The sequence below is a fragment of the Protobothrops mucrosquamatus genome, unplaced genomic scaffold (assembly GCF_001527695.2).
Source record: "Protobothrops mucrosquamatus isolate PMUCROS unplaced genomic scaffold, P.Mucros_1.0 scaffold2553, whole genome shotgun sequence".
Lineage (NCBI taxonomy): Eukaryota > Metazoa > Chordata > Lepidosauria > Squamata > Viperidae > Protobothrops > Protobothrops mucrosquamatus.
Genome location: NW_015388613.1, coordinates 173,761 through 195,601, shown reverse-complemented (window position 1 = coordinate 195,601; position 21,841 = coordinate 173,761). Strand labels below are relative to the sequence as shown.

At 44.6% G+C, this 21,841-nt stretch overlaps 1 protein-coding gene across 1 annotated transcript in view; it reads right to left on the bottom strand.

The window, feature by feature from the left end:
* Positions 1–19,393: 19,393 nt before the first annotated feature.
* LOC114923230 (zinc finger protein 271-like) overlaps positions 19,394–21,841 on the bottom strand; it is a 17,182-nt gene continuing 14,734 nt past the window's right edge. Inside the window, exon 3 of the mRNA XM_029285936.1 lies at positions 19,394–19,738. Within this exon, the coding sequence (XP_029141769.1) occupies positions 19,394–19,738 (345 nt within the window). The remainder of the gene's footprint in view (positions 19,739–21,841) is intronic.

The window sequence follows — 21,841 nt, the reverse complement described above, 5'->3', positions numbered from 1 at the left end:
TCCATTAGCAGAGCTTACAGGGCTGTCTAAAACGTAGGCGGACGCAGACAGCAATTCATAAAATTAAACAATCAAATCTTTAGCAATCAAGGGCACGTCCCTCCCCCGCACCTCCACCTCTGAATCCCAAAGAAGGCTATTAAAATTCAAATGAGAGCCTGGCTGGAATCCGGAGAGTTCCTCTGAGCGTGTGCAAAGCATTCCGCCCCCCCCCCTCACCACCACTACCACCACTCGCCAATCCGCAATCACAACCCATCTGTACAGATCTGAATGTCGGGGGGAGGCGGGGGATAGGATTTCAAACGGAGAGCCCAGGCCTCCATCGAAGCCAATGCAATAAAAAAAGGAGGAAGGGAACCGAGCCATTTTCCTTTGGGAAAAAAAAACAACGCCTTTTCGCTTTCCCAATTGATAACCGGGACAATCATTCCACGCAGCGCCCCCCCACCCTCGTCGCGGCCAAGCATATCCCTCCCTATGCACGAATCCTTGGATCGAACCCCACCCTCTAAGATCGTCTATTTTTGGAACCGAAGGAAAAGTTGCACCGCCTTGGGGGGAGGCTAACGAAGAGAACGGAGCAGCTCCGGCTGAAAATGGATCCCCCGCGGCTCCCCCCGCCCGCTTTGCAAAGCCTTTTCTTTAAAACCAGCCTGATCCTGATCCTGCGGAGCGGAGTCCCTCCTTCCCTGCCTCCCCCTCGGATCTTTCCCCCGCTCCCTTCCCTCGTGCGCCCGCCGGGATCGCTCCATTCATTTTACCTGGAAGCTCCCGCTTATGAACCAAGGGCAGCGGGGTCCGTCCCCGGGGCGTCAGGGGCCCCCGCTCGTGCCGCCCAACTCCCAGGGCAGCCGGGCAAGACAAAGAGAGAGACGGGCGCTCTACATCCCTTGCAAAGCGAGAAATGAATATCCAGCTCGGAGGAGCGGCGGCGGCGGCGGCAGCTGGATGGCAAACCACAATGGAGTCGGAAGCATCTGAAGTTAAAAGCGCAGCCCCCAACCCGCGCGGAGGGAGAAAGCCGCTAGCAGCGGCTCCTCCTCCGGGGAGAGGCAGAGACCTCTGCTGGCCGACGCCGGGAACAAGGCAAACGCCTCGCCCGGCTCTCACGCCTTTCACGCACACGTGGGCGCCGACCTGCGGCGTGGCTGCGGCTGAACTTGGCGTGGGGCGAAGGGCGAGGACGGTCCGGCTCTGGCCCGTCGCCTTGGGGGTTTCGGGAAGAGGCGGGGCGGGAAAGGAAAAATGGAGGAGAGGAAAGGAAAAAAGGAAGGGGAGGAATGGAATTGCAGTGGGTGGCAGAATGACTGGAGATAGAAGGGTGGCTTGCGTTGGAATGGATTAAAGCTCGTTTATCGATGTCTGAATGGGTGCAGTTGTATTTATGCCACGTGCATGTTGCCTGCCAAAGGTCTGTGGCATCCTTGCCCACTTTGGACCCTCACAACAGCCCTGCGAGGTAGGCTGGGCAGAAAGAGTGGCTGAATTATCGCTCAGCCTTGTCTTGGTTTTAAGTGGTTCTCAACCTTTTTAATGCCGCGACCCCCAACCGGTCGTAAGTCGAGGACTAAGCCGGTCGTAAGTCGAGGACTAAGCCAGTCGTAAGTCGAGGACTTTCCCTGCCCAGGAGCACCGCGCATGCGTGGTTCCGCCCCCTGCGCCGGCCGAGGCGTAGCTGGCAAGTGGCAGAGACAGAGCAGGCCGACCACCAGCTGGCCCAGCCCAAGGGAGGTAAGGCACCCGCTGGAAAAGGGGAAAAAAATGGCGGACAAAAAAAATGGCGGACAGCCTTGCTTGGCGACCCCGATGAAATGGTTGATCGACCCCAAATGGGGTCCCGACCCACAGGTTGAGAACCACTGTTTTAGAGGCATAGATTTGATAGAGAAAGAGGATATCTGGCTGACCCAGATTTGTGCAAACTATCAATATCTAAGGTTGGGACCTGAGAGGGCAGCTGCTGTGTAAGTTATCTTTATGCTGGAAAATGGGGACTTGTCATAGTCCTTCCTGTATGGGTAGTCCTCAACTTACAGCCACAACTGAGCCCGAAATTTATGTTGCTAAGTGAAACATTTGTTAAAGTGAGTTTTGCCCCCATTTTACGACTTTTCTTGCCACAGTTGTTATGTGAAGCATTGCAGTTAAGTTATTAAGTGAATCTGGCTTTTCCACTGACTTTGCTTGTCAGAAGGTTGCAAAAGCTGATCACATGACCCCAGGACGCTGCAACTGTTATAAATACATGCCAGTTGCCAAGCATCTGAATTTTGATCACATGACCATGGGGATGCTGCAATGGCCGTAAGTGTGAAAAATGGTCATAAGTCATTTTTTTTCAGTGTCATTGTAACTTTGAACGGTCACTAAATGAACTGTTGTAAGCCGAGGACTATCTGTATTCACTTTCAACTCGAGGGAACGCATGGATGCCACTGCACATCTTCCTCATTTGCTCTCCACATCAATCAGTGTTTCATTCGCTTGGATTTCTTTCCTCTCCTTTACGGTTGATCTTAGGTAACCCTAAGCAAAAAATCTGCTGCAGGGAAAAATGAGATAATCTGACATTTTGTCTATGGAGATATTCAATCATCCAGGTCATGGTTGCCCCAAAGGTGCTTTTTGAAAAGGCAACTGGACTCTCTTTGTTTTGCTTGAAGACATTTTGCTTCTCATCCAAGAAGCTTCTTCAGTTCTCTTTGCTTTGCTTGAAGATGTTTCGCTTCTCATTCCAGAAGCTTCTTCAGTTCTGACTATCAGAACTGAAGAAGCGTCTTGGATGAGAAGTGAAACGTCCTCAAGCAAAACAAAGAGATCCAGTTGCCTTTTCAAAAAAGCACCTTTGGGACACCTTGTCACGTTGTCTTCTCTTTTTGCTAATTCTCGCACTGTGGGCATCTTTGACTTCCAGGAGGACTGAAATGTGTTTGGGGGAAAGAAATGAATAATTTTAGCAATGGCAGTCTATATTTGAGCCTTCCGTGGGATATGTTTTCAATAGAGCCATGGAATGTGCTGTGTGGTGTGCATTATGCACACAGTGCGAGATCTCTGGGATCTCATATTCTGCAGCAGAGCTCCTCTGGGTAGAAAGCAGCAGGAACAACTTGCAACCTTCACAACCGGCTTTCCCAATGACTTTACAGGTAGTCCTCAACTTAAACGGTTCGCTTAGTGACCATTCCAAGTTACAATGGCACTGAAAAAAGTGAATTATGACCATTTTCCACACTTAAGACAGTTTGCAGCATCCCCACGGTCACATGATTTACATTCAGATGCTTGACAACTGACTCACATTTACGACAGTTGCAGTGTCCCAGGATCATATGATCACCTTTTGCGAACTTCTGACAAGCAAAGTCAATGGGAAGCCAGAGTCACTTAACAGCTGTGTTACTAACTTAACAACTGCGGTGATTCGCTTAGCAACTCTTAAGCAAGAAAGGTCATAAAATAGGGTAAAACTCACTTAACAAATTTCTTGTTTAGCGATATCAATTTTGGGCTTGGTTGTGGTCATAAGTCCAGAACCACCCGTACTTCTGGGAAGCCAGCAGATAAGGTCGCAAAACAGAGGTGCTGAAATGGCAGACACTTTGAGGACTGATCGTCAGTGCTACTTGTTCAATCCTGTTGAGTGGTTGTCAAATGTATGATCATTAACTGAGGACTGCTTGTATTTGTTTTATTGTTTGTTTAAATAATTTATATCATTTGGGTGGGAAAACCACCAATAAAAACCAGGGCTGTAGGCTGGACCAGGAAGTTGAATAATCGCCTGGAAGACAGCCATACAGTAGTTAATCACTTCCATAATGTTGGCAAGAAAACTACATGGAGGTGCCTTTGATATTATCAAGAGGTCAACTTAAAAGAAACTTTTTCCCAGAAACATGACCGGGTGACTCCTTAGAAAGAAAGAAACCATTCCATTTTTTTTTCTTTTCTTTTATTGCATTTGAGGAAGAAAAACCTGAGTTCCAGTCCCACCTTAAGCACGAAGTCAGCTGGATGGCCTTGGGCCAATCCTTCACTCTCAACCCTAGGAAGAAGAAAGCAAGGGCAAACTACTTCTACATCTTTTCTGCCTCAGGCTTTCCTGCCTGAGCAGGGGGTTGGACTAGATGACCTCCAAGGTCCCTTATTATTATTATTGTTGTTGTTGTTGTTGTTGTTATTATTATTATTATGGATCATTGCACAGTCAGCCAGATGTTCAGACTGGATTTGGCATTTTGTCTACCTATCGAGTCCTTACCAAGGACCTGGGATAGGCAGATGTGGATGTTTGATGGTATTACAGATATCGTCGCAGGATGGAAGCAGTTCCTAGTAAGGCCGCCTTTTGCAATTGACTAATGGCGAATTTGTCANCAACTGCTTCCCCTGAAATGCAATACCATAATTTTCATTTCTATAAATTCTTTTAAATTGCATCCCAAAGTCACAGCAAAGTCCATCACTGCCTCTTCTCTGTATCCTTGTAAATTTTCTTTAATTGTTTCCCATCACCATACTTTTTCATTTCTATAAGTATTAAAATTGCATCCCAAAATCACGGCTAAGTCCATCTATGTTTTCAACAGAGCCATGGAATGTGCTGTGTGGTGTGCATTATGCACACAGTGCGAGATCTCTGGGATCTCATATTCTGCAGCAGAGCTCCTCTGGGTAAAAAGCAGCAGGAACAACTTGCAACCTTCACAACCGGCTTTCCCAATGACTTTACAGGTAGTCCTCAACTTACAACGGTTCGCTTAGTGACCGTTCCAAGTTACAACGGCACTGAAAAAAGTGAATTATGACCATTTTCCACACTTAAGACGGTTTGCAGCATCCCCACGGTCACATGATTTACATTCAGATGCTTGACAACTGACAAACATTTACGACAGTTGCAGTGTCCCAGGAGCATATGATCACCTTTTGCGAACTTCTGACAAGCAAAGTCAATGGGAAGCCAGAGTCACTTAACAGCTGTGTTACTAACTTAACAACTGCAGTGATTCGCTCAACAACTCTTAAGCAAGAAAGGTCATAAAATAGGGTAAAACTCACTTAACAAATTTCTTGTTTAGCGATATCAATTTTGGGCTTGGTTGTGGTCATAAGTCCAGAACCACCCGTACTTCTGGGAAGCCAGCAGATAAGGTCGCAAAACAGAGGTGCTGAAATGGCAGACACTTTGAGGACTGATCGTCAGTGCTACTTGTTCAATCCTGTTGAGTGGTTGTCAAATGTATGATCATTAACTGAGGACTGCTTGTATTTGTTTTATTGTTTGTTTAAATAATTTATATCATTTGGGTGGGAAAACCACCAATAAAAACCAGGGCTGTAGGCTGGACCAGGAAGTTGAATAATCCCCTGGAAGACAGCCATACAGTAGTTAATCACTTCCATAATGTTGGCAAGAAAACTACATGGAGGTGCCTTTGATATTATCAAGAGGTCAACTTAAAAGAAACTTTTTCCCAGAAACATGACCGGGTGACTCCTTAGAAAGAAAGAAACCATTCCATTTTTTTTTTTCTTTTCTTTTATTGCATTTGAGGAAGAAAAACCTGAGTTCCAGTCCCACCTTAAGCACGAAGTCAGCTGGATGACCTTGGGCCAATTCTTCTCTCTCAGCCCTAGGAAGAAGAACCCAAGGGCAAACTACTTCTACATCTTTTCTGCATCAGGCTTTCCTGCCTGTGCAGGGGGTTGGACTATATGACCTCCAAGGTCCCTTCCAACTTTTATTATTATTATTATTATTATTATTATTATTATTATTATTATTATTATTATTATTATTATTATTATTATTATTATTATTATTATTATTATTATTATTATTATTATTATTAATCTAGCCAAGAAAACTGCAGGGGCTTGTCAGGAGTCAAAACTGACTCAAAGGCAAAACCTAAAAAAAGTCCTCTGGATTTTGGCATCCCTGATATTATATAGGTATGAAAGCATATCTAAGTACAGTAGGTATTTTTAAATACCTATGAAAGGTATTTAAAGCACACAAGTCCTTTGTCTTCATTTATGTTAGATTTATTATCATATGTTACAGCAAATAACACTTTGTCACATCACATTCTGAACTTCTTTTGAGAAGTGGCTGAACAATTGGCTTCCAAGAAAAATTGAATTTAGGAGAACTTGTGCAAAGCCATCAGCATATGGATGGATGGAAACTAATGAAGGAGAGAAGCAACCTAGAACTAAGGAGAAGTTTCCAGACAGTTAGAACCATTAACCAGTGGAACGACTTGCCTCCAGAAGTCTTGGGTGCTCCAGCACTGAAAGTTTTTAAGAAAAGATTGGACAACCATTTGTCTAAAATGGTATAGGGTTTCCTGCTTGAGCAGGGGGTTGGACTAGCAGATCTCTGAAGTCCCTTCCAACTCTGTTATTCTGTTATAATGAAGAGATGAAAAAAGTGCCCATGCTCAGAGAAGGCAGCCTCTTATGGACAGGGCGCTTTCAAAATTTGGGGAATATGTTACATTGCTTTCACAAAATGATTTCCCAGAGGTTGGACTTGATATTCACTACATGGCTGCCATATTTGTGTGTGTATGTGTTTAAAACCCGTTTAAAACCTGTTTAAAACCCATGAGTGAAAAACTCTTTGGGGAGAAGAATAATTCAGTAATTGTTACTTTATTGCTTTCTTTTCAAGAAGATCGCTTCTTTGGAATTGAAAAGCTAAGAAGCAAGAATTGATAATGATGCCATTCTTTTGGTAACAGGTCTTTTTTTCTGTGTCCTCTTCTCTGCCTTTCCCAAATGCAGGGAAGACAGAAATAACTCTTGCAGAGATGTCTGAACTGACATTGAGCAGGGGAGTTTGAAATAAGCATTCTGTTTGAGCTGCCCGCTTAACACAGTCAAAAAGGCTGAAGGAGAAACTGATCCAAAGTTCTACCAACCCGCCTATCCATGTGGGGTTGGTGTAAGTAAAATAGCTACCATTAGGGGTCTTTTACAAAATGTGCCAATGGATTACCTAGTTCAAAGAGAAACAAAGTGCTGTTGTACAGGGCTTTTCAACCTTTTCACCCATTGTACCACTTTTAGGATATGGCAATATCCGAGTACCACCAGTCGCCTAGCAAGATGTCAAAAACTTGATGACCCAAAAAAAAAAAAAGAAGAAGGAAAAAAGTGATAAAGTACAGGTAGTCCTCGACTTACAACAGTTCGCTTAGTGACTGTTCAAAGTTACAATGGCACTGAAAAAAGTGGCCCCCAAGCCACAGCCGAGCAAGACACCTGCCTGCCCACTCGGCAGCGCTCTCATTCCCCTCCCCCGCTACCACTTTTCTAGGATGGTCGCGTACCACCTGCCAGGTGCCAATGTACCACAGGTGGTACCCGTACCACTGGTTGAAAAGCCCTGCTGTTGTAGACACTGAGTGTGTGAGAAGCAGCTGGGCTGGATTCACACAAAGTGCTAAGATTTTAAACCCATATTCCCAAAACATAATTGTGTTCTCATGTGTTACCCAAACAAATAAACAGAATGGCTGAGTATGATAGTTCAGCTTAGTTCCCTTGGCATGCTAAGACTGGCTGAATTGCCACGTAAAATCATATTTGAGTCTAATGCCTTGATTATAAACCCATCCACTTTTTAGGAGAACTTGTACAAAGCCATCAGCACAGCTTATGGATGGATGGAAACTAATGAAAAAGAGAAGCAACCTAGAACTAAAGAGAAGTTTCTAGACCGTTAGAAACATCAACTTGCCTCCACTAAGAATAATAAAATGCTCTTTTTATTTTGTTCACATTTTCAACACAAAATTGGCTGCCTTAATACATTCTAGATAATTTCTCTGGCATCATGTACCACTGAGTCATCATTTTATAAAAATCATTTTTTTTGAGATCATCGTATAATGTAAATTTCAACCCTTTTTACCACATACTTTTCCCATTGAACCATCTGAGTATTATAGGCATAATTCTTAGTAGATATCCTTCCTGGTGTCCTCCTACGCTTCTGTCATCTGCTGCCCTGTGCATTTTTAAAAATTCTGCAGTCCCAAGAAACCTGGAAAAGCCAGAATTTGTCAAAGTCAGAATCCATACAGATCTTTGGTCTTCTTTCAGAACCTCTCTCATATTCTCTTCCTCTTTCTCTCTGTTCCTACGAGGGTTTATCCTGCTCCTACTATCAAGGCTACCCTGCCTTGAAAAAATGTCTACTGGCCAGTCTTTAGGAGGAAGGTTAATCTTGGGTGAAACACATTCAGTGACTTTCTGAAGCCTAGCAAGATAGAAAGGACAATTTTAAAAATACCAAATGGATTTCCTCTTTCAAACATGTACAGAGTGTTAATCTGTAGATTCATCCAATCAGACACCTGCCATTACTCTTTCAAGCTGGCTGCTTGAAAGATACGTCCCAGTGAAACTGGTGGATGGAGGCTCCAAAAAATTCAGCTCAGAGTGTTTGTTTAAATGTCTTGATCCTTGGTAAATTTTACATATTGCACCTGTTAATCTCACTCTCAAACAGCAAGATCACTCCAATTTTAGGGAGTCTGGTCAGTGCCTTAATCCCTAGCAAGGTTTAGAGCTTGTGGTTGGTTTCCGAACGTTTCGTTACCAGGCTAGTTAACATTTTCAGCAGAGTTTAGGACAGGGGTAGGCAACCTTGTCTCTTTTATGACTCATGGACTTGAACTCCCAGAATTCCTGAGCCAGCATGGCTCAGCTTGGAAACCTCTCCCTTTCCCCTCAGCATGGCTGGCTCAGTAATTCTGGGAGTTGAAGTCCACGAGTCATAAAAGAGCCAAGGTTGCCTACCCCTGGTTTAAGGGATGTTCGGAAACCAACTCACAAGCTCGGAGAACAAATCTTCACCCTCATACTACCCCTGAGCTATAGATATTTGCCTCTATTGCAAGGCTTAGAGCGCCTATTTTTTCCTTTGTCCCCTCTGTTCCAAAATTCAAGAAAAAAAAATTAACTTTGCCTGCTTAGGGCTCTTTGGACCACAAACGGAGTGGCTGAAAGTTGCACGCAATTGTGGATTAGTCACCGTGTTGAAATCAACACAACTGCAGCTACCCAAGTTAGATAAGCCACATCTATGTTACTCTTTCTCTCCTCTTCCATTTATTTATGCATTTATTTATTTATTTATTTACTTATTATATTTCAGAAATGTACATGGCCCTTCAGCAAATGACTCCCAGTGGCTTACAATATGATGATGATTTATTTGATCTGTATGGCTGCTCATATCATCTAAGTGTGCAGTTCATAATAGGTAAAAAAAAAACAACCCTCTTGAATTGTGGTTTATAAACCCTTGGAGGGAAGGGAAACTTTGCGTAATCTTGTAACTTTTGTCCAAAAGGGGGGATAGAAGCATCTAATGAAGCAAAACCCCCACACAGCTTCAAGCAGATGTAAAAAAAATTGCAACAATAAAGTAATAATAATAATAATAATAAAGTTGGAAGGGACCTTGGAGGTTATCGAGTCCAACCCCCTTATCAGGCAGGAACCCTACACCATTTCAGACAAATGGCTGTCCAGTCTCTTCTTAAAAACTTCCAGTGTTGGAGCATTCACCGCTTCTGGAGGCAGGTTGTTCCACTGGTTAATTGTTCGAACTGTCAGGAAGTTTCTCCTTAGTTCTAGGTTGCTTCTCTCCTTGATTAATTTCCATCCAATGCTTCTTGTCCTGCCTTCAGGTGCCTTGGAGAATAGCTTGACTCCCTCTTCTTTGCGGCAGCCCCTGAGATATTGGAAAACTGCTATCTTGTCCCCCCTCGTCCTTCTCTTCGTTAAACTAGACATATCCAATTCCAGCAACCGTTCCTTATATGTTTTAGCCTCCAGTCCCCTAATCATCTTTGTTGCTCTTCTCTGTACTCTTTCTAGAGTCTCGACATCTTTTTTTTTTTTAACTGATGTGTTTTTGTATGGCTTTTACACTTTCTCCTGCAAACTGGCTAGAATCGCTCTAAGAATCAGATGGGCAGTGTGGACATTGATAAATAAATAAATAAATAATGCAGATATTGGCAAATCAAGCCTATAGCACAAAGAAGCCATACGGTATAAAGTTTGACAAAAGCAATACTTGGCTCTCAGTCAAGAACATTTCAACAACCCCTCCTCCTTTGAAGAAAAGTTTGTGGCCTCCAGCTAACCTCCTCAGCTCCATCAGCAGATTTTAGGAGAGTGATGCATTTTACAGCAGAAGCTTTTCACATGCTAAATAGGCCTGTTGAATGGTTATTAGCCACTATCAGAGCGGTGGGCCTGCCATGGGAGGGAGGGAGGGGGGCAGAGTACAGTTCCTCTGATTGGTACAGTAAAACAGTTCCTGTGCTCCAAATGCTCATGAAGTGAGCACCACCCCCAGCCCCAAATAGTTTTTTATTAACCCCTTTAAAAAAAAAAAAGTGAAATAATAAAATAAAAATGAACAATTTACCCTATCCGTAAAACCACACGGAAATAAGAATATTATTACACAATGAGAAATCCACAGATGTACCGTAATTACAGGGAATTTGGAGGTGGGGGTTGGATTTGGCTTGTATTTTCTTACAGTTGCATTCTGCTGTTGACTGTAAGGACCATAATAAGGCCATGGCTGCAGAAATCTGGTGGGGCCCATTCCTGCTATACTGATAGAGACAAGAAAAGAACAGGCAGAGCACAAGCCAACCCGATTCTAGGCTGTATTAACAAAAGAATAGAACAGAGGTCCTCAAACTTGGCCACTTTAAGACTTGTGGACTTCAACTCCCAGAATTCCCCAGCCAGCATGGCTGGCTGGGGAATTCTGGGAGTTGAAGTCCACAAGTCTTAAAGTGGCCAAGTTTGAGGACCCTGGAATAAAATCAAGATCACACGAAGTGTCAGTACCACTTTATAACACTTTGGTAAGGCCACACTTGGAATATTGTGCCCAGTTTTGGTCACCACGATATAAAAAAGATCTTGAGACTCTAGAAAGAGTGCAGAGAAGAGCAACAAAGATGTTTAGGGGACTGGAGGCTAAAACACATGAAGAACGGTTCCAGGAATTGGGTATGTCTAGTTTAATGAAAAGAAGGACCAGGGGTGACATGATAGCAGTTGTTCCAATATTTGAGCAACTGCCACAAAGAAGAGGGAGTCAAGCTATTCTCCAAAGCATCTGAAAGCAGGACAAGAAGCATTGGATGGAAACTCATCGAGAGAACCAAGTTAGAAAAAAGGAGAAATTTCCTGTAACTGAGAATAATCAGTGGAAAGGCTTGCCTTCAGAAGTTGTGGGTGTTGGAGGTTTTAAGAAGAGATTGGAGAAGCATTTGTCTGACGTGATATAGAGTCTCCTGCTTGAGCAGGAGGTTGACTAGAAGACCTCCAAGGTCCCTTTATTCTGTTAAGACATTTTTAGAAGACCAAGCATAGATTACACTATTTGTTTCTTGGTTTGCTTGTATCTTGCCTTTATTATTTTTACAAATAACTCAAGGCAGCGAACATATCCAACACACCTTCCTCCTCATAGTTTCCTCACAACAACAAACCTATGAGGTGAGTTTGGCTGACAGAGAATGGCTGGCTCAAAGACACCCAGCAGCCTTTGGGACTTGAATTCATGGTCTCCTGGTTTGTAGCCTGGTGCCTTAATGGCTAGACCAAACTGGTTCTCTTTGCCCACAAGCAGTTGTGTTCAATTGTGTGAAAGCAGGGAAAGGTACAACATGCAGGAATTGGAGTAGGGGGCTAGCTTTATTTTGACTTTTTAAAAAAAAAATGCCTGTGAATTATGCTTTTCTGTCACAAATTCTGGCATTGCCAGAGAATATGCTCCTTCTGGCAGCACCACTGAAAACTCAAGCATGGATCTGCATCGTGTTGGGGTTAAGGCATCCATGTTCAAATTAGGGGAGAGTCTTTATAAGGGCTAGGAAGGATGTCTGGGCCTGGGCAAAGGGGGAGCTGTGACCACCAGGGGGCTCTGGTTAAATATTACTGCAGGAAAGAAAAAGGCAATTTGTATCCCCCCTCATTCATATGCTCTCTCTGTCCTTTGACCAGGATATTAGGAGATGAACTTCCTGGGTCATCAGCAGGTCCAGACCAAGTTTAAGAAAGGGAGACTCTCTTTTGTTCAGTTCTTCTTCAACTTCAACAGACAGGATTGCAGAAAACACAGTTGCAGCCAGCCTGCCTTCCACTGAGGACCTGTATACTGCACAAGCTGGAAAAAGGGCTGAGAAAGTATCTACAGACCCCTCACATCCTGGACATAAAGTGTTTCAACTCCTTTCCTCCTCCTCCTCCTCCTCCTCCTCCTCCATAGAGCATTGCATTCCAAAACAACTAAGACACAAAGACAAATTCCCTCCCATGCCATCCATCTGCTAAATACCTAATTCCCACAGCATTGTCTTATGCTTAAGGATATTTAGCCATATAGCAGGGCTATGTTGCTATTATCCTTCTCATCTTTCCTATTACCTTCTCCTATTGGCATCTTATGATTTATGATTTATGCTCTGTTGCTTGTACGTACTCTTGTATGAGCCATGGTGGCACAGTGGTTAGAATGCAGTACTGCAGGCTAATTCTGCTGCCTGCCGGCTGCCCGTAGTTTGCAGTTCGATTCTCACTAGCTCAAGGTTGACTCAACCTTCCATCCTTCCGAGGTCGATAAAATGAGGAGCCAGATTGTTGGGGGCTGTAAAGCACTATGAAGCGGTATTTAAATCTAAGTGCTATTGTTATGGCTACTCTGAGAGTTTATGCACCAGAGACAAATTCCTTGAAAGGATTTTGAACTTGTTGCAATTTCCCTCCAGATTTGAGAGGCATCTTTGGACAGGGATCTTACGATTTTCGTGCAGATGTTCTTAGAGATGATGTTCTCTTGAGATGAATTTTTCTCTTGGGCTAAGTCTACCCATATCATTTGTTTATTCAGCATGAAATTCATCTTAGCTCAATAGCAAATAATTTGGCTCTAGGGACAAATTCAGTTCCACTAGAGTTTGCTCCATAAAATGTAAATTATGGTGGGCTTCTTGATCTAAGGCAGGGGTGGAGAACCCATAAGCTGCAGGGGTCTCCTTCAGTCCTTCACCACTCTATTTATGCCTCCCTCAAGTCACCTGCAGTGAACAGAGCTAATTGTTTACTTTTTATCCTGGATGTGTCTGTGTTTGAGCTTTGAGGAGATTTTAAGGATCTATGTTTATTAGTTTATTCAGTTAGTTTCTAAAAATTGTAACTTATCGTGTGCCCTAGCTCCTTATTCCATTTTGCCCTACAAAATCCACTAATATTTTCAAAAATGGCAAAAAATGTTTTTTAAATTATTTTTTTTTAAATTAAGTCCTAATCTCTTTGATAACTTTATAAGGCTATTGGGTCCATAACTCTTGCAGAGAAAGTAAGTGGATTTCTTTAGCAGAGCTTCGTTTATGCTTGGGATAGAGTCCTAGACCAGGTGTAGGCATCATTGGCTCTTTTAGGACTCGTGGACTTCAACTCCCATAATTCCTGAGCCAGCATGGCTCAGCTCGGAAACTCCCTTTTCCTTCAGCATGGCTGGTTCAGGAATTCTGGGAGTTGAAGTCCATGAGTCCTAAAAGAGCCAAGGTTGCCTATCCCTGTCCTAGACAAAGGTGGGCCCAGCTTCAACATAGACCAGCCCATTGCAGTACTTAGATTTTGTGTGCAGATAGTCCCTTGTTCCCAACTAACAGCTCCTGTTAAAGTGGTGAGGCAAAGCATGGTAGCCAACACTTCTGAATCAGAGATCTGGCACTGTTTCTCCACCAGAAGCTCTTATAGCGTGTTGACAGTTTAACAATCATACTGAAAATAAAATAAACGCCCTGGGCCAACTCCCACATTGCTCTGCTGTTGATCTTCTTAATGATCTTGCTGAAGTGGCCATTTTACTCCTGTTTCCTAAAGAGTTTACTTGATAAAAAAAAGAGCTTTCATGCTTTTCCACATGAGGAATAAACGTGTGTAACTCAAAAGACCACCTAAGAAGTTAGTGGACATTGCCTGGGTGGCTGACTTCAAAAGCCAGAATCTAATGAACAGACAGCATACAAATTGTTGCAATAAGTACAGGTAGCCCTCCAACCAATCATTTAAAGTTATAACGCCTTGAAAAAAAGTGACTTACGACCATTTTTCGCACTTATGACCATTGCAGCATCCCCATGGTCATGTGACCAAAACTCAGAATGCTTGGCAACTGGTTCATATTTATGATGGTTTGCAGCTTCCTGGGGTCATGTGATCACATCTGATGACCTTCTGACAAACAAAATCAACGGGGAAGCTAGATTCGCTTAACAATGATGGCAAGAAAGGTCATAAAAATGGGACAAAACTCATTGAACAACTGTTTTGCTTAGCAATAGAAATGTTGGGTTCAATAGTAAGTTGAGGACGACCTGTAATTAAATAAACATCAGGGCAGCAGTAGAAAGCAAAATAGCACTGGATAAGAAGGGAGTGCATAGAGTGGTCAGTGGGAACTGGACTGATTCTAGGCCAGGGGTGTCAAACTCAATTTCATTGAGGGCCGCATCAGCATTCTGGTTGCCCTGGGGGAGGGGGTGGCCAGGGTGGGGGTGGCCTACTGGGTGGGCATGGATGGAGTGGGTGTGGCCTACTGGGTGTGGCCTACTAGGTGGGCATGGCCAGCTCTACATGGTTCGCGTCAAGGGTGCCAGCTCTACATGGTTCGCGTCAAGGGTGCCTGTTGGGGCCTTGGCAGGAGTGGGACAGATCTGAGGGTCTCTGGCTTCATTCCTCACAAAGGGTGACACCTCCCCAGCATGCACCCAGGGGGCTGGGCCAACACGGCAGGGGCTGGTTCCTCACTGTTTCTAGACGGCCTTGTGGAGCTAAGACTGAATGCGTTTCAGCATAGATGGCCACCACAAAATTGTACATTGGCTCCCGGCCATCCTGGGCCAGGGCCAAGGCAGCAGGGGCTGTTCCCTCACTGTTTCCAGGATGGCTTCGCGGGCCACATGAAACCACTTCGCGGGCCGCATCCGGCCCCCGGGCCTTATGTTTGACATATCTGTTCTAGGCCCTGATGCTTCATCACCACAGGCATCCAGAAACACCAGAAATGGTGCATCTTTTGTAAGACTTGGGAGAAGGTAGAAAACACCATCATCCAGTGAGTTAAATTTGCAATCAGAGGGGTTTAGCTATGAAATGGCAATGAGAGTGACCCTGAACAGTGAATGAAGCGTTTTCAAACCACCATTATGGGAAGGCGAGACCCATAGTCCACGTACATTCTCACAAAGTTCAAGCAAGACGGTCATTCTGTTCTCCTGGAATGATCTTGTTTCTCTTTTCCATTCCAGATCTGTTCAGGACAGGGGCAATCTTTCTGATCAAGGAAAAGTGTGATGCAATTCCTATTTAATGTAGGAGGATAGCCATCTTAGTTTATGGGAGCAAAACATCAGGAGTCTGGGAGCACCTTTTGGTACTAACAAATAAAATTTATTTTATTTATTGCTAATAAAATTAACTAACTGCTAACCAAAGAAATTTGGTTAACAAATTTTATTAAAAGCTGTAACTTCACAAAAAGCTAATGCCACTTAATAAAATGGCATTACTCACGAAAGGTCCTCCCAGACTCTTGACTTATTCAACATTATAAGGAGACCTCAACTTAACAACAATAATTGGGACTGGAACTTCCATCACTAAGTGATACAGCTGCTAAGTGAGTTGCACCTGATTTTACAATCTTTTGACATGGCCATTAAGTAAATCACTATGATCATTAAGCAAATCTGGCTCCCCTCCCCCCATGACTTTGCTTGTCAAAAGGTATCTGGGAAGAGTATAAATCAGGGGTCTTCAAACTTGGCCCTTTTATGACTTGTGGACTTCAACTCCCAGAATTCCTCAGCCAGGCATGCGTGCCTGGCTGAGGAATTCTGGGAGTTGAAGTCCACAAGTCATAAAAGGGCCAAGTTTGAAGACCCCTGAGGTAGATGCTGCAATTCTCATACATATATGCTGGTTGCCAAGCACTCAAATCACAAACCCATGACCACTCAGATGTTATGATGGTCGTAAGTACGAGGACATGTCATTAGCTACTTTTTTCAATGCTGTCATAACTTTAGTTGTTAAACAAATGGTCATTAAGTCAAGGACTATTTGCACAAGTTTCTATGATGGTAGGAAAGATATGTGAGAGAGTTGCTAGCACAGTGTTTCTCAACCTTGGCAACCTTTTAAGGTGTATGGGTCTGAATTACCAGAATTCCCCAGCCAGGCTGCTAAAATTGATGCATCTTAAAAGTTGCCAATGTTGAGAAACACTGTGCAGTTCTGTTTTGGTATCAGATGAATTCCCAGATGATCCAACAATATGACTTGGGGCTTGCAAATGCCCAAAGTCTGCATATACAGGTAGTCCTCGACTCATAACAGTTCCTTTAGTGACCGTTCAAAGTTACAACGGCACTGAAAAAAGTGAATTATGACCGTTTTTCACACAACCATTGCAGCGTTCCCATGGCTATATGATCACAATTTTAGCTGCTTGGCAACTGGCTCATATTTATGATGGTTGCTGTGTGCCAGCGTCACACAATCCTCTTTTGCGACCTTCTGACAAGCAAAGTCAATGAGGAAGCCAGATTCACTTAACAACCCTGTCACTAACTTAACAACTGCAGGGATTCACTTAACAACTGTGGCAAGAAAAGGTTGTAAAATGGGGCCAAACTCACTTAACAAATGTTTCACTTAGCAGTGAAAAAAAATTTGGGCTCAAGTGTGGTTGTAAGTCAAGGACTAGACCTGTACCGCTGTGGTTTCAGGAAATCAGAGACTTCCATTTTGAGACAATTGCACTTCTCTGGAATGGATAAACTAACTTAAGCAGCTTTGATCATTCCAGCTGCTCAAGTGCCATCGACCCCTCCCACTCTGCCATGGAGCTCCATGCCTATAGGATAACTTTTCCTTTGGCTGCCAGAAAGAACAGAGCCTTGTCCTTCCCCGCCCCCCCGCCCCACTTCTTGGACAGACTAAAAACCATTCAGTCACCCAATTTGCAGGAAATCTAAGAGTACACAACAAATCCTATAGAAGCTTAAGATAAAGACAAGCAAGGACCCCATTGTTAATATCTTCATCAGAGGAAGACACTGTTCTCGTACTCAGGTTTTCTCTGTATGTGCCTGTGTGTGTGTAACTGCGTGCCTTTGGAGTCATTGTAGACACCTGGAGACTGGCTGGACTAATCCGTGCAGATTTCATGGCAAGGTTTTTCAGAAGTGTTTTGCCCTTACCTCCTTCTTTGAGGGCTAAGAGAGAGGGAGTGGCCCAAAATTTCCCAGCTGGCCTCAGGCAGAACTAGAACTCACAATCTCTTGGTTTCTAGCATGGTGCTTTAATTACTTAGAAAGAGTACAGAGAAGAGCAACAAAGATGATTAGGGGACTGGAGGCTAAAGCATATAAGGAACGGCTGCTGGAATTGGGTATGTCTAGTTTAATGAAGAGAAGGACGAGGGGGGACATGATAGCAGTGTTCCAGTATCTCAGGGGCTGCCACAAAGAAGAGGGAGTCAAGCTATTCTCCAAAGCGCCTGAAGGCAGGACAAGAAGCAACGGATGGAAACTAATCAAGGAGAGAATCAACTAGAACTAAGGAGAAACTTCCTGACAGTTCGAACAATTAACCAGTGGAACAACCTGCCTCCAGAAGCGATGAATGCTCCAACACTGAATGTTTTTAAGAAGAGACTGGACAGCCATTTGTCCGAAATTGTATAGGGTTTCCTGCCTGAGCAGAGGGTTGAACTAGATGACCTCCAAGGTCCCTTCCAACTTTACTAGTATTATTATTATTACTTATACCAAACTGACTCTGTCACATACTCAGTGCAACAGTGTCAATTAGATCTGTAAACATCATGCCTTAAACCTGTTTATTGAATTACAATAATATTCTATGAACAGTTACAAAACCTGTCTGCATATCTGAGATGCCTTGGTGGAAAGAAAAGTCCAGATGGAGCAGGAATCCTTGCAAAAGAGAAGCAAAAAGAGTTTTGTTGAAAGGGCTCCAGTCCCATTCACGGAAAGGATCTCGACTTTGGTAGATGAAAATCCAAACCTTTCTCTCTCTCTCTCTCTCGTCATGGAATGTGAGCGTTCGTCTTAGGACATTTAGATGCATGTGAGGTAAATAATAGAATGTACAGGTAGTCCTTGTTTAGCAACCACAATTGGGACTGGAAATTCCATTGTTAAGCAAAGAGGCTATGAAACACCCCTATGCTTATGACCTTACTTCAGTTTTCCTTTGTTTTGCAGACTTGAAAAGGTTGTAAATGCAAAGATTGCTTATGAAGTTATTTTTTTCATCACGGTCATAATTGCAAAATGGTTGCTAAAGAAGGTAGACGCTAAACAAGGACTCCCTGTATAGCATTCCCATCTAAAATGGGAAAGGTGTTTTAGGCCTGCTGTGGCAAGCCTGTCAACAATATCTTTAAAAAACCTACATCTTTTCCAAGTCTCATTGTGGGACACTTTTTTTTTTGAAGGGACAGACAGGTACAGTAGTGGCCAAAATTGTGGAAACCTTTTGGGAAAAGTGTACAGTAGAAATGCCACCTTTGGTTAAGATTCCACCAATTTTTCTTCTAATTTCTTTATAACTGTAGCCTTGTTCACTTAATAATGCTATTTTACATCACTTTCTGGGCAACCAGTCAATTCTTTGCACCATTACTGTAATTTTATTACATTTTACAAGCTCACTAAAAATGAAAGAACACAAAAAAACCCAACCAACTTTATAGCAATCACATAACACACTGACAAATGTCCTCCTCTCAGCTTCAATACATGACATCAATCACTGAATCCTACTGTGATCTGATTGGCTCATTGCCAAAACAAGATGACACCTGATTGGCCCTCTAAACATTCATGCTCATTGGCTACAATCAGATGAAGGAAAGCTACCTGATACCAACCTAAGCAAGTTGGGCTTCCTTTTTTCTGGTTATTTGGCTGTAACTTTTCATAGAATACAGTACACATAATTGAACAAACTATGTTGCATTACATTCTTCATTAAATTATCTTTCCATTGATATATAATTTTATGGTACTTCCCCTCCCCAAAAAAGTGGTGTTATTAGCCATCAAACCTCAAAAATACACTTTTCCCAAAAGGTTTCCACAATTTTGGCCACTACTGAAGAGTGAGTGTGCTCCACACCAGAGGTGAAGCATCATTCCTGCCCTGGATCCAAACACCCAGGTGAAACCCAGGTTGAACCATCAGCTGCAAATGTGGAGTGGAAATTCTGCCTTGTCCAACAGAAGGGCTCTCAGTACATTTGGTTAGGATAAGGCCACAGAGGCAGGAGAGAGACCGGATTTTCCCCCACGTGGATCCGCTGGTGCCTCTTGTGATGAGAACTCCGGCTGAAGCTTTTCCCGCAGTAACTACAGGTGTAAGGTTTCTCTCCCGTATGGATGCGGTTATGCTGGGTGAGGGTGGATTTGTCGGTGAAGCTCTTCCCACAGACGGAGCAGGTGTAAGGTTTCTCCCCTGTGTGGATCCTCTTGTGCCGGATGAGGTTGGAGCTGACGTTGAAACACTTCCCGCAGTGGCTGCACTCAAAAGGCTTCTCGCCCGTGTGGATGCGCATATGCTTGACCAGGTCTGAGGTCTGGTTGAAGCTCTGCCAGCATTCGGCACACGTGTGGGGGATTTCAAAGGGAGAGTCTTGCTTTTTAGAAACGCGGGGTCTTTGAGCACGGCCAGGGGCTGAGCTGGTGGTGACCACAGAAGTCTCTGAAGGGGTGCAGCTGCTCTGCTGTTTTCCTGGGGGGCCCTTCAGAGGCCGCTTCTGATGGGAACTCTGCCGGAACAATTTCCCACAATCAATACACTGGAAGGGGGTCTCCCCTGAATGGGTTCGCACGTGTTGATCCAAAGATGACTTGTCTGTGAAGCTTTTCCCACACTCTGAGCAAAGGTAGGGCTTCTCCCTGGTGTGAGTCCTCTGGTGCCTGCTCAGGTTGGAACTGATGCTAAAGGCTTTCCCACAGTCAGAGCATATATAGGGCTTTTCTCCAGCATGGATCCTCTGGTGGCTCACCAAATCCAAAGTCTGCGCAAACGTTTGCCCGCACTCCGTGCAGATGTTAGGATTCTCCCCCGCGTAACTTCTCTGGGGGGCCGTGGTGCCCTTTCGCTTCCTGGCCTTTTTGTTGGGGCTCCTTGCTTTCCCTTTCTCTTCTCCCAAAAGCAGGCCGCTCTTCTGCTGCTCCTCCAACTTCCACCGACTCTTCGAGCGTCTTTTACGAGTGGCTATCTGAGGAAGTTTCCCTCGGGACCTTTTCGGAGGCATCATGGAACCGAGAACTCTCCTCCCAGGTCACTCTTGTATTTCCCTAACCTGTTCAAAGACAACAATGACAACGAATCACAAAGCCACATAAATTCCAAACAAGTATTTGTTGTGTCAAAAACCTAATACAGGTAATCCTCGACTTACAACCATTCGTTTAGTGACCGTTCAAAGTTACAACAGCACTGAGAAAAGTGACTTACGGCCAGTTTTTACACTTACAACTATTGCAGCATTCCCCCCCCCCCCCGGTGGTACATGGTCCAAATCACTCAGGCACTGAGCAACTGAGATGTATTTATGACAGGTGCATTGTCCTGGGGTCATGTGATCACCGTCTGTAACCTTTCCAGTTGGCTTCTGAAAGCAAAATCAACGCAGGAGGCCCGATTCACTTAACAACCACGTGTTCTGCTTAACAACTGTAGCAAAAATGTTGTAAAATGGGACAAAACTCATTTAGCAACTGCCTTGCTTAGTAAAGGAAATGTGGGGCTCAATTGTGGTCATAAGCTGAGGACTACCTGTGATATTAGAAAATCTGCATATTGACAAAATTTCCAGCTGTCCATTACACACTCACACTCCCTGTTATTGGCTGTTCAGACTCATTGTCTGCCACTGGCCATTTCCCCTAGCAGGGCTGCCACTTCTGCATCAAGCTGCCTTCCTAACTTGGACTCTGCCCACTGCCTGGACCCTGGTCGCTGTCCCAACACACGTGCGTTGAAGGGGGCCCATTTCCAAACCCCGAGAAGCTCCTGTCCATGTTAAGAGCCCCAGAGAAGGAGAAACCCCAGCCAAAGCGAGTCTTAATGGGCAAAGCGGCACCCCGCGGCCTTTGGCCATATTGAAAGGCTCCCCTGAGGCGCAGGTGGCATTAAGCCCTGCTCATCCGCGTTATTTGCAGCCAGCTGAGGGAGCAGCCGGTCGTCTGAAGACCAAACCGCCACAAATGCACAGAGGAGAGACGAAGCTTACTCGGATCACGCGCCAGGAAGGAGAGCAGAGCAGAAAGGACGAGGCGCCGGATCTCTCTCTCTCTCTCTCTCCCTTCCTCGGATGCAAAAGGGCGCCGTTGTTGCCTGTGCGGAGCCGGCTCGCGCTCACGGCGGAGACCGGGACGGGAGGCTTATGAGAGAGGCCGTCGCTCTGCGAGTCAGTCGCTCGGCTGAGGCTGGCGCAGCCGCAAAGCCGCGGTCGAGGTCGAGGCTTGCGCCGGGGGGCGGACCGGCCGAGAAGCCGGGCAAGCGGCTGGGGCTGCGGAGCTGGCAGCGGAGGAGGAGTGGCAGGAAACGGCACCCGCGCCTAACCTGGGAAGCCCAACCTCGCCGGCGAGGGAGGAGGGCGAAGCAAGCGAGGCGGAGGGCGAGCCGCCTCTTCCACCGAGGGAGCCCTCTCGCGGCCGCCGGTCTCCGG